This window comes from Mus pahari, chromosome 12, assembly GCF_900095145.1.
Source record: "Mus pahari chromosome 12, PAHARI_EIJ_v1.1, whole genome shotgun sequence".
Taxonomy (NCBI): Eukaryota; Metazoa; Chordata; class Mammalia; order Rodentia; family Muridae; genus Mus; species Mus pahari.
Window position 1 is genome coordinate 18834431 of NC_034601.1, and position 12373 is coordinate 18846803.

The 12373-nt window shown below is 44.3% G+C and overlaps 1 protein-coding gene across 3 annotated transcripts in view; it reads right to left on the bottom strand.

Annotated features, from left to right (window-relative positions):
* Positions 1-12373, bottom strand: part of Masp1 (mannan binding lectin serine peptidase 1) — a 72294-nt gene that overhangs the window by 56275 nt on the left and 3646 nt on the right. For all 3 annotated transcript variants that reach the window (XM_021209130.2, XM_029544541.1, XM_029544542.1), the window contains exon 2: positions 8947-9193. In XM_021209130.2, coding sequence (XP_021064789.1) covers positions 8947-9193 — 247 coding nt within the window. The remainder of the gene's footprint in view (positions 1-8946; positions 9194-12373) is intronic.

Consider the following 12373-nt stretch of genomic DNA (forward strand, 5'->3'; position numbering starts at 1 on the left):
TATGAAAACTCATCATTTCTCACTTATTTTCACATTGTTCCACCATTGTTTCTGGGATCTTAATGTCTTTTGTATTCAAAAGAAGAATGATGTGCCAAGATCCATCTCTTGTCCCTCCCATGCCTACTACTTTCCTTCATTTACAAATGCACATATCATTGTCCCTAGGCCTCAGCTCTCCAGAATATACAATCTGGATGTTAATGCTGTTCTCCAAGAGTCAGGGCAAAGCAGCTGTCCAAGTGTTTTCTTCCCCCACAGCGTCATGCTGGGGCCCTATTCCCATGCCTTCCTCCCTGGTCCTATCTGTACCATTTCTAATTCCTTCTTCATACACAGCACACATTTCCCTTCCTGGGTCTTTGTGCCCTCTGTTCCCTCTTTGTGGGATGCTTTCTCTCCAGGAGACACAAGACTAAGATCATTCTTATCTTTGCTCAAGTAGTCTCTTTGTAATGAGTTCCCTGCCTGCCATATTTCCACACCACCCCTATACGGCCTCTATTTTGTTTCTTTCCTCATCAGCTCATTACTCAATAGATAAAATACAGGAGTCTTGATCCTGTACCTTAAAACTGTAGCTACACAGCATTTCCTGATTGAACTCCTTTTCCCACTTTTTCTCTTCTCCTGTAAGGAAAGCTTAAGTTCTACCTTTTCAACCGTTTCCTGTGGACACACAACAACACGGATGTGCACCCTGTCCGCAATGCCCCAGAGAGAACATCTATCTCACACGGGTCCATCCACATTCGCTTGCCTTCCTGGATCAAGTGTGAGGCTCTTCCTTCTGTTTCTTCTCACCACCACACAGAGCCTGTGCTGTTCTGTTTGCATTTCCTGCTTAAAATAAGATCTGGTCACACTTTCTGCAGCTCATTTTCACTTCCTAGTTCTCTTCAGTTAGCAGGCATTGGTGTTTGGGGCCCAACACCCCAGCAGGAAGAATCATGCCCAGACTACAATTATCACTCAAGAGAAACCGTCATCTAATTTTCATTTCCTTCTGAGGCTACGGCCTCCTGTCCACTCTTAGAGAATGAGCAGAGCCACCGAAGTAGCTGGGGTCAGCCCAGCCTGAAGGTCATGGGCACGTTCTAAGTAAACAGAGAGCTGTAATGAAATCAGCAGTCGAGGTCAGAGGACTTCTATCTTAATTATGCAGCAGGATGCAGACTGACCCATGTGACTTAGGGAAAAAGGCATTGGACTGGATCTCAGAGCTTCGAAAACAGTAAGGATATGGCAAAGCCAGAGAGGGTGTCCTTCCCTTACTGAGAAAGCTACACCCAGAATGCACGGGTGACTTGCCCCAGGTCTTATCCTGAGCCAGTGGGTGATCTCTAGGATGGTGTTCTTTCCTCAGCACAACTGCCTGGAGGCTTGTGCCTTTTTCTGTCCTACCCAGCACACTGCCTGCTACTAGTAAAAACACAGACTCGACCTTGAACTCCTGGGGCTGGCAGTCTGGTAGGAATGATCTGGGATGCATATGTTCCACAAACATATCAGCTGAGCACTTCCTAGCCTTTGTACTATAGAATCCATTCCTTATTATCTCTTAAAACGATTGTCCTCTCAAAGTCAGGATAAAAGAGAAAGCTATTTTTACAGAATCTGGACCAAACAGGAGCCCCCAAATCCCTTGATGCCATTTTATAAATTTCACTATAATACCATAATAGGTAAACTGTTGTCTTAGAAATAAACACATGGCCGTGATACATACGTAGGCCCTTTCCAGTCTAGAACTGACCTGAGTGGGAAACAGAACCACATCTTGTGCATGCAAAGACCAGGCACTGAGACCTGGCTTTTCCAGAGGGACTTGGGAAGTTCCGTTTGTGCCTCAGTGTCCTTCTTTGTAAGCTAGTTATAACAGTACCCATGTCTTTCTATTCCATGAGAAGAATTGCATGCGGCAGTAGACTGTAAACTCCTGCCAAAATGTTGATGGCAATACACAGCCCCCTGCCTTTAAATAGTACTTTCAAAACATGTAGAAGGAATTACCCAGATAGCCCTGGGTGATTCAGCAAGGTGATGAGAATAGACAAGGATGATTATATCCACAGAGCAGCAGCTGATGCCAGATGAGTCCCTTGCTATCCACCTTACACCATTGCCACCCCTGGAGGAAGACACTCTGTCCATTCTGGATTAAAACAAAAATGCTGACAACAAGCCCAAGCTAAGGGAGATGAAGAAGCTTGGCCAAGGGGATCTCATGCATAGTGACTCAGTTCATTTTATCCTTACGACTGGTTAAGCCCCATCCTAAAATCTGGATTAGCACTTCCAGTTGTGTTCCAGACTCAGCGCTCTGCAACCCCGTGCCTTCTAAACCAGCTGATCCACACATGCACCCTGTCTCAATGCCCAGGGAAAGTCGTCACAGGGCTGTCAGAACCTAGGTTAGAAGTCCTCATTTCCCCTTCCTATCCCCTGGGCCCTATTTCCTGTGATGTACCACCTGAGCTTCCAAAGCTTTCTGTCAGGGCCTGTGAGCTTCCTCCAGACACACCTTCTATCCAACTAACACACTCAATCTAGTCAGTAAGTTCCCATCATGGCCTCTGTCTATGTCCTGTATTTATGTATCTAGATCAAACTTACTGAAACATGTTGCTGACTACATCACCTCCATGTTCCCGTCCCTAGTTTATAGCTTCCCATTGAAAATCCTACACTCAGATGCCAGATGATGCCACACTGAAAGCACAAAGGGCTTTCTTTAGACAGAAACACATTTTGCACATTAAATGCAGACAGACATTCCTCATTCCACAAAGAATGTTTTCAAATAATTTTCCTTGAAATATACGCCTTCTCTGGCACTTCTCTGTCCCTCCTTTTTTTCGGTAGACTCACTGGAGGGGAAAGTTTCACATTCTTTTCTACAAGGGGAGTGCAAGCAAGATATAAGAACACTTTGGCACTAGGGTGTGGAGCCCCGACCACATGGTCAACTCTATAGGGTGCCAGCTGCTTGCCTCTCAATTTTGCCAGAATTTGTAAGGGAAATGGTGATTTTTGTGTGAGATCACAAGGTTTTCCATTGATATTATTTCTATTTTTGTTGTTACAAATTTGCCTTTTCAAAACAGAGTGAACTCATATAAAACCAGCAAACACAATATACTGAAGAATCAAGTTAACCTATTGATCACCTGTTTATGACCATGGTGTGCATGCTTAAGTCCCCAAATCAATTCAATCAGTTAGTCTTTTGTCTATCACTTTGGATGGCCATGGTTGTTTGTTTGTTTGTTTGTTTGTTATTTTTGTTTTTATGTGTGTGTGTTAAAGACTTATTTTATTTATTATGCATAGTAATTGTCTTCAGACACACCAGAAGAGGGCATTGGATCCTGTTACAGATGGTTATGAGCCACCATATGGTTGCTGGGAAAAGCAGTCAGTGCTCTTAACTGACTGAGCCATCTCTCCAGCCCTTGGATGGCTATGTTTAAAGCCAAATTTACTAGACGTTTTCTTAGTCCCTCGTAATTGTTCTAGGCTTTTCTTGTGTCTCTCCCTAAGAAACGTCAACTCCGACCACTCTTTCTGCCTCGACTGGTACATCCTTTTCGATCTCCGAGCCATGGTTAACTGCTGACACGTTCCAATCCAGGAATCCCCATGCCGACGCTCTACATACCCTTAAAGCATTACCTCTGACTACACAGAAGTGACCACGACCACTGACACACGTGTGTGTTGTCTTGTGTTTCTCGTGCAGGTTTTAAAATTGTAATTATGTAATTGTCTTGCTACTTCCTTTGAAACTGTGAATTTCTAGTGGGCAGGACTGAATGGCTTATCTTTGGGTACCCAGGTTTGTCAGTGCTCATCTTAGTCATAGGTTATCTACAGAATCCTTGGGCTTCGTAAGAAAGTGGGCAGGTATGGAAGGATCATGAGAATAACACCAGCAGAGAGATACTTGAAGATGATCCCTCTGAATGTCTACTGAGGGCAGACTTATGGGAGAGACTGATATCTGGCAGGTATTTAGGAGAACATTGCGATGTACTGGGCGAGCTGACTAAGGATGGAAGGCCAAGGGGCTCACAGCGGAAAGGACACAAGAACTGTTCATTATCTAAGGGGTGCAGGGGTTAACAGAATGGGGCACTGCATGTTTTGGATACTTAGTAGCTACAAACTGAGCTTCGGGGGTGGGGATTGAGAGAAAGCAATGGAAAGAGAAACATATATAGACAGAGACAGATAGAGATAGATAGATAGATAGATAGATAGATAGATAGATAGATAGAGAAAGACAGACAGACAGACAGACAGACAGGCAAATAGCTGCTGAAGTGGAGTGCTGTATGCTTTCTTTGTAACAAGCAGATGGTGTGAGTTAACTTGGAAAGAAAAGTATAAATGGTGTGAACCTCAGTGCCTGAAGGTTTGCATTTCCACAAACTCTCACCTCATGACTCCTTTATAAGTCAATCATTTGATCTGATGTTCAGTTAAACTTCATTTGTTGCAATTTCTGGGAAAACCCTGTATTTTCTGGCTAGATAATAGAATTCAACTATAAGACAGCTGTAACAATTTGACTACAGGCGACAATTGCTAAATATTGCAACTTAAAACCTAGGTATTCATTAGATAGGTCTCTCCTATAGCTTGATTAATTTAAAAGAAGAAAAGATATATTTAATTTTTTCTATAGGGTATCTCTCTGTCTAACCCTGGTCCGGCACGAAACTGGGTGTACAAGGCTGATCTCAACACAGTGATCCATTTGTCTCTGCCTCCCACATAGTGGGCTCAAAGGTGTGTAATACCACTCCAGAAGAGATCGACAATTTTCACGTGTAAATTCTGTCCTAGGCCTGATATGGGCCAATTAATTATCCTTCCTCACTCTTGTCACAATGATGATGATAATGGTGGTGGTGGGTGGTGGTGGTGGTGGTAGTTGTGGTGGAGGAGTTAGATTTTGGTTTCTAAGGTCTTTTAATACCGAGCTTAGGTGGAATTACGAACCAAGTAAATCAACTCCCTGTTTGACAAGGGAAGGGAGGATTGAGAAGAAGAGATTCTTTCTAGAAGAAGCCACTTGCCTAAGGCTAATGCCATAGTGTAGAATGATAAGCAGAATCGAGGCTTCCAACATCAATGCTCAGCATCTCTGCTGAGCCCTTCATCTGCTGTACCCACCAGCTGTGATGCATGTGCCTCATCTGTGCACTGCAGGACTCCACAGTGACAGCACATTCCAAGGAGGCAGATGCTGCTGTGCAGATGTGCACGTGTCTTGAAGACTGCGGACTGCGGGAAAACAGGCTGGCGAGGAATTCCCGTAACTGTGAGCATCCGGCTCACAGCTCTGAGGTACTGTTTTGCTTTGGCTGATGATACTTGGTGTCAGCAGTTCCCTCATGGTCATCCTGGTGGGCATGAGTGGCAAGGGAGCACCATGGATGTGGGCTGGAATGGAAAGGGTTCCTGCGAGTTGGGTGGTCCCTTAAACTGACCCCATTGCTACAAGGAAAATTTAGCTACGGAGCAAAAAAGCCCCCAAATAGTCTGAAATGTTTTCCTGCCAAAGGGAACTGATGATATTTTAAGTTACTTGGTAAATAACAGCCGTGGTGTGCTATCTTTACAAGTTCAATTCAGATAGTGTCTCACTAAAGTAGTCCCCTGAAAATTGCAGGCTCTACTTCTGTACTAATAATAGCCTTGGAACTTTGAGAACTAGCTAAATAGGACAATGAAGACTTGGAGGGGTCGTCTGGAAAATTCTGGCAAGTAATATTGGGAGGTTTAGGGATCATCGCAAAAAGGGGGAACTTATTGTTCCATCAATTTTCTCCAGGCTGCAACACTCTCTCCTGGAGGAAGCTCCTTAATCTCTCTCTCCTGGAGGAAGCTCCTTAATCTCAAACAAGTACACAAGGTTCAGGAAGTTACTGAAACTAACAAGATTCACTAGGCCTTGCTGGGCAGAAGAGAACCTCCCATCTGAGCTACCTTTAAGTCTCTCTAGCCTGTCTCCAATAGTCTTCAAGTCACACAGGGACACAGGATAGAGCTGTCATGAGTTTTCACCCAGGCCAAGGTGTGTTTGGGGTGACTCAGTTGCCTCTAACTCCTCCTCCAATATCCTGCAAGTAACCCCAATGAACTCCCTGGCTCACCAGGGAGTTGGTTCACCAACTTGGACTTTGGTAGAGTCATTCCCTTGGTCAGTTAAAGATTCCAAGCAGGGAACATTTGTTCATGCATCCCTAGGAAAAGTGATGCAATCCTTCATTGAACAGATGAACAAATAGAATTTGGGAGAGTGGTGTTGACTTACCTTGGAGCCATAGGGCATGTTTGTGCTTGCATTTTGATTGAAAGAGAAGAGATTCTGTCTCATTAAAGGTTTAAAAAACTAAAGTATATACTGGATATACTGGAACCTGGGGTTGTAAAGTCATCTAGGAAAGCAGAACCGGTTTCTGCTCCGTGTGACACTTCTGGACTCAAGAGTTCAAAGGCCAAGTGTTAGTTTTTTCTTTGAATTCTGACCTTCAGTGTCCTCTTCCAGCCAATGAGAACTTGGATGGAGCTGCAAATTCAAGCACTGGACCTCAAAGTGCTATAAGGTGACAATGAGCAAGAAGAGGAGCTACTTATAGCTCACCCAAACCCAAACAGTTCCACATTTGTGTTTTTCTGTACTATGCCAAACTTAAGTTATTGGATCATGTTTATCAGAGGAAAAAAAAATACTTAAACTGTGTAAAATTTAGCATCATCCTGCAAATTATGAGGATATGGACTTCTACAGGCCCCCAAGCTTAACTTCCGTGAGTTTTTATCTTAGAGGGCAACTCTATTGCACATATGTGGATGAGCACACAAGGCTCTGTCTCTATATGAATGCCACCTGCCAGCAGATGTGGCAGCATCTTGCAGTGGGAAGCCTGTTCCTGTCTCATGGCTGCCAGAACCTCTGCAGGCAGCTGATGCTGATGTTAGGAGGGTATTCTAGACAGTTAACCACGCAAACTCTCTCCCCCATATGAATCTCTTTCCCTGTAGGAATTAGACAAGTGTGTCTATTTCACAATGATTTCAGCTCAGCAGCTCACTCTGCAAGCTGCCTCAAGCATATTTTGAACTGTTTAGATCCCATCTTTTTTAGGCTTGTCTTTCTTCTTGGGATGTCAGATCTTTTGCATCATAATAGTCCCATTGTCCATAAAAACGGGGCACCGAGTCTATGGCAACACCCCAAACAGCAATGGTTCTGGGATAGTGTCAACACTGGTAGACATTGTTGGTTATGCCAACAAGTAACTGATGTTTAGCAAGCCACTGATGTTCAACAAGTAGAGGTCAGGGAATTTTCGTTGTTGAAAACCCTGTTTCTCAGCAATGTCTATACTTGGCTCCAAACATCAATGGCGCTGAGATTGAGAGCCTGGACATGAAACACCATGTGAACATTTGATGCCATGCTAATGCTCTACATATCACACAGTCTGAGGCAGTGGAGGGGTCAACAGCTACACTTGCCATTTCCTGTGCCTCTTGTGAGCTCTTGTATCCTGGGACTCAGCGGAGCAGAGCTTGTGAACTGTCTGTAGTCAAACAAACATGGGGTTCAAATTCCCATGACATGGGTTAGATCTTGACCTGCCATCTCCCAGACCCACTGCCTTGAGTCACTTAACCTTTCTGGGTTGGTCTTGCTGTGAGGTAAGATAGGTGTTCATGTCTCATAAAACTTTTCTAAGGTTTGAATGAGAGAACAAGTATAAAGGGGTCTGGAAAATTCACTAATTTGCTGCTTCATATAAGGTTAGCTGTTGCTGAGTGACCGGCTGAATGGGAAGGTAAGCGTAGACTAGAAACTAAGATGTAGAAAACTGATTTTGGGCTGATTAGATGAGAACTCTTTCCAGGAAGTCAGAGAACTTATTAGGTACAACATGGGGCCAGAGAGATGTTCTTCTGAAAGCCCTGGGACCAGTACCCACACAGTGGTTCACATCCTGTAACTACAGTTCTAGGGAATCCAATACTTTCTTTTGGCCTCTGTGGGCACTGCACACATGTAGTACACTTTTATACAAACTATTCATATGCATTAAAATACATACATACATACATACATACATACACGCATGTATACAAAAGTAAATTTTTCTAGTTTTATAGCTTTTTGAAGTAGGTACTACCTTAATATTCTCTTAGAATATTTTGAAACTTTTCAGATCCACTTTGTTATTAAATTTTGTTTTTGTTCTTTTGGAAGACACAGCTTGAGTTTGTTCAAACTTTGCCCTCACCATTGTCCTGTCCTTAGCTTCTATGTCCTGGAGTTACAGGCATGCTTGTTTAGTTTAGACCTACTTTAAAACTAAAACTCCTCACCCATGGCAATTCCCAGGAATATTGTCTGTATATTGAATACTCCATTGCGTTCTGTATATATTCTTAATATTTCCCATTAAGCCACTTCCTTTCCATGGCCATGTCCTGTGCTAATAAAATATAAACTTTTGACACAATATTCAAGGCCTTCAGAATCACATATTAGCCTTCCTTCTTCAAATCTTACCTCTTGATGTTGACTGTTGCATATCCCGTAATCCTAAACATTTGGTTATTATCTAGGTAACTTGGCAATGCTTTAGAATATCTCAGTGTCTGACATAATTATGATTCTCTGTGATTCGCTTATTCCTGAGTCTAAATTCTCTGGAGGTTGGAGCTGTAGCTATTGGCTACATTACAGACATTGAGAATGGAGGAGAGAGACTTGTGTTAAGTGAGTCATTCCACCAGTGCTCATAGGCTTGAACTTGGCTGGCCACTCCCATCCTTCATTGCATTGTGTTCCTGAGAGTGAGTCTCCCTTACTAGATGCAACCCCATGAAGAAGAATGTTACCTATTCCCAGTTGGAGAGTGTTGGAGGTCTCACCTTCACATAGTCGTATTCACAAAGATAGGAGGATTCCAAGTTGAAGTGCATGAAGTAAAGCTTGATCCGAAAGCCCTCTGGGACAGTAATATTCCATGTCACCTCAGAGTCACTTGGATAGGAATCTGGATAGCCAGGTGACTGGATTTGACCAAACATTTCATTTAGCTCCACAGTATGGGCTGAGACCTCCGGCAGGGCGAGGCACAGAGCGTGGTAGAGGAGGAGCCGCCAGAAAGACAGGAACCTGAAAGACATGAAGGAGGTTTGGCTAACATCTATGATTGTTGGTTCCCAACACAGAGCTAAATATCTGCTCTTCTTTTCTCTTCCGACCTTGTACACCTGGTTGGCAGGATGTTTGGAGAAAGGAACTACATGGTCTCTAAGACTGTTTTTAGCTTTGCTCTTTTGAAAAGTTGAGCTCTCTCCACCAGCTGAGCAAGATGCCCAAAGGAAAGAAGGCCAAGGGGAAGAAGGTGGCCCTGGCCCCCTGATGTCATCAAGAAACAGGAGGCCAAAAAGGTGGTCAATTCTTTGTTTGAGAAAAGGCCCAAGAACTTCGGCATTGGACAGGATATCCAGCCCAAAAGAGATCTAACATGTTTCATCAAATGGCCCCACTACATCAGGCTGCAGTGCCAAAGAGTCGTCCTCTGTAAGCGGCTCAAAGTACTTCCTGCCGTTAACCAGTTCACACAAGCCCTGGAGAGGCAAACAGCTACTCAGCTGCTTAAGCTTGCCCACAAGTATAGGCCAGAGACAAAGCAAGAGAAGAAGCAAAGGCTGCTGGCCACTGCTGAGAAGAAAGCTGCTGGCAAAGGGGACATCTCAACTAAGAGACCACCTGGCCTCCGAGCAGGAGTCAATACAGTCACCACCTTGGTGGAGAACAACAAGGCTCAGCTGGTGGTGATTGCCCATGATGTAGACCCCATTGAGCTGGTGGTTTTCCTGCCTGCCCTGTGTTGAAAGATGGGGGTGCCCTACTGCATCATCAAGGGAAAGGCCAGGCTGGGGCATCTGGTCCACAGGAAGACATGCTCCACTGTTGCCTTCACACAGGTTAACTCCGAAGACAAGGGTGCTCTGGCTAAGCGGGTGGAAGCCATTAGGACCAACTATAAAGACAGATATGACAGACCACTGCCACTGAGGAGGCAAAGTCCTGGATCCTAAGTCTGTGGCTCCCATTGCCAAGCTGGAAAAGGCAAAGGCTTAAGAACTCACCACTAAATTGGGTTAAATGTATACTAAGTGTTCTGTACATAAATATAATTACAAAAAAAAAGTTGATATCCATAGTTAAGGTTTCTAGAAAGTACCACATTTGGGTTGCTGAAACCTGCTCTCTTACTTACTTGGGGGATCATAACTATTGCAATTAGGGGATAATTGGTATTACTTCTTCAGCTGCATCTCACTTAGGAACCATAAATTCTTAGTGTAGCTTTAAAAGTGTGATCAATAATTGCACAATTGGGATAAATCCCAAACACAGTGGTAGAATCTCCAGACATTGGACACATTTAATATTCCGGAAAGAAAAAGTTGTTTCCTACAGAGCCAGTAAATGTATCTAAAACCTTGGCTAAAGACAGAATGATGAAAATAAGTCTTGGGGAGTGTTTTTCTATAATGGTCAAAAGTTAATAGTTCACTTCTGGAGAAATAAAATACAATGGACTGCTAAGAGAGTTGCAGGGGAGGAGGGGATGGAAAACACAGCGTCAAACATGGATGATGCAATTCAGGATAATGGAGGCCGGCCATGGTCCTAAGGGTCTGGGCACTGCAAGCACTTTCCCAGCAAGACCCACGGACCTTGAACTCAGGCATCTCGAACACGACTCCTTAGCTCCTCTTCTAACAGGTTCCTGTGATCGGTTTTGGATATTTCTGTGGGAGGTGTGTGTGTGTGTGTGTGCATGAGTGTGGAGGCCAGGGAGCAACCTCAAGTGTTGTTCCTCAGGAGCTGTCTACTTTGTTCTTCCTGAGACAGCATCTCTCACTGGGAGTAGCCTCTCACTGGGAGTAGCCTTTCACTGACTATATTAGGCAGGCTAGCCAGTGAGCCTCAAGCATCCTCCCATCTTTGCCTCCCCAAGTCTGACATTAGAAGCTAGTGTCCTTGTCTGTCTTATTACGAGCAGACTCTGGGGATGGAACTCAGGTCCTCCTATTTGCATGGTAAGCACTCTGGACTCTGGCATCCCTCCAGCTCCATTTCTGAGTTTCTTTACCGCTGTGGCTGCCTGCCAGTTCTCTGAGCCTGATGCACTATGTGATAGTCACCAAGGCCTATTCATTCTGCTTCCTATGCTCCCGAAACCCATCTCTTCTGTCTCTAATCAATTGCATCATTTAAACCATGACCTAAGTGATCTTTCTGTCCCTTCCATCCTGGCTAAGTCTTCTACTCAAGTTGGTTTTCTAACACAGATGTAACCCTGCTGCCTGGGCATGGCATCTGTTTCTGAGGTGGTTGTCCAGACCCTTTCCAATTCTTCCCATATCTTGGCCTCACTATATGCACGCTCCTCCCATCTCTGACGTTCACTTCTAGTTCTTACTGCTTTCCCCTAGTTAGAATGTCCTTTTATCCCTCCAGCTCCCATGGCCTCTGTTGGAGCAGCTAGCACACGGCGGCTCTGCTTCCAACACAGCCTCTGAGGTTGGATATTCCTGGGTACCAATCCCAGCTCCTCCGTTGTAAAAAGCTGGGTAACTTGCTTCCCTGTGCTCTGGTTCCTTCATACATAGATGGGGCTATAATTCCTAATTTGTAAGGCTCCCATCATCGTTAAGGCTGATGCACATGAAGTATTTAGGAGGGAGTCTGTCATATAACAGATGCCAATGAACAAGTAAAAGAAGGACCTTGGGGAGAGAGTCTTAAATAACCTAGAAAGTCAAAGCTAGGAAACTCTGCCAAGAATCTGGATTAACAGTTATGTCTTTGTTAATCAGGAAGTCAATTCTGTGCCAAGACTTCCTGCCCCTGTACTCGGATGTAGGTACGCATAAAGTATACTTAGGACTTGTTCAGTGTGCAAACAGTGAATAAGTCCATGTCCAGATCACCTAGCTGTTTAATGTCGTAGATATATTAAAGGTTAAACAGATATATGTAGAAAGGTCTAGAAGGATTAGCCTGGCTCCCTGTAGAATGAGAATGCAAGTGTTTTCGTTTTGTCTGAGTAGAATTTTACATTGAGGGGCTGCAGAGATGGCTCAGTGGTTCAGAGCGCTTGCTGCTCTTGCAGAGGACCTGGGTTCAGTTCTCAGCACCTCCATCAGATGGCTCACAAGCATTTGTAAACTCATGTTCAGGGGAGCGGCATGTATGCTCTCCTCTGGCCTCCTCGAGAACCTGCATGCACTGGACACACACAGAAAAGGGGGTAGGCAGGCATACCCGTCAATA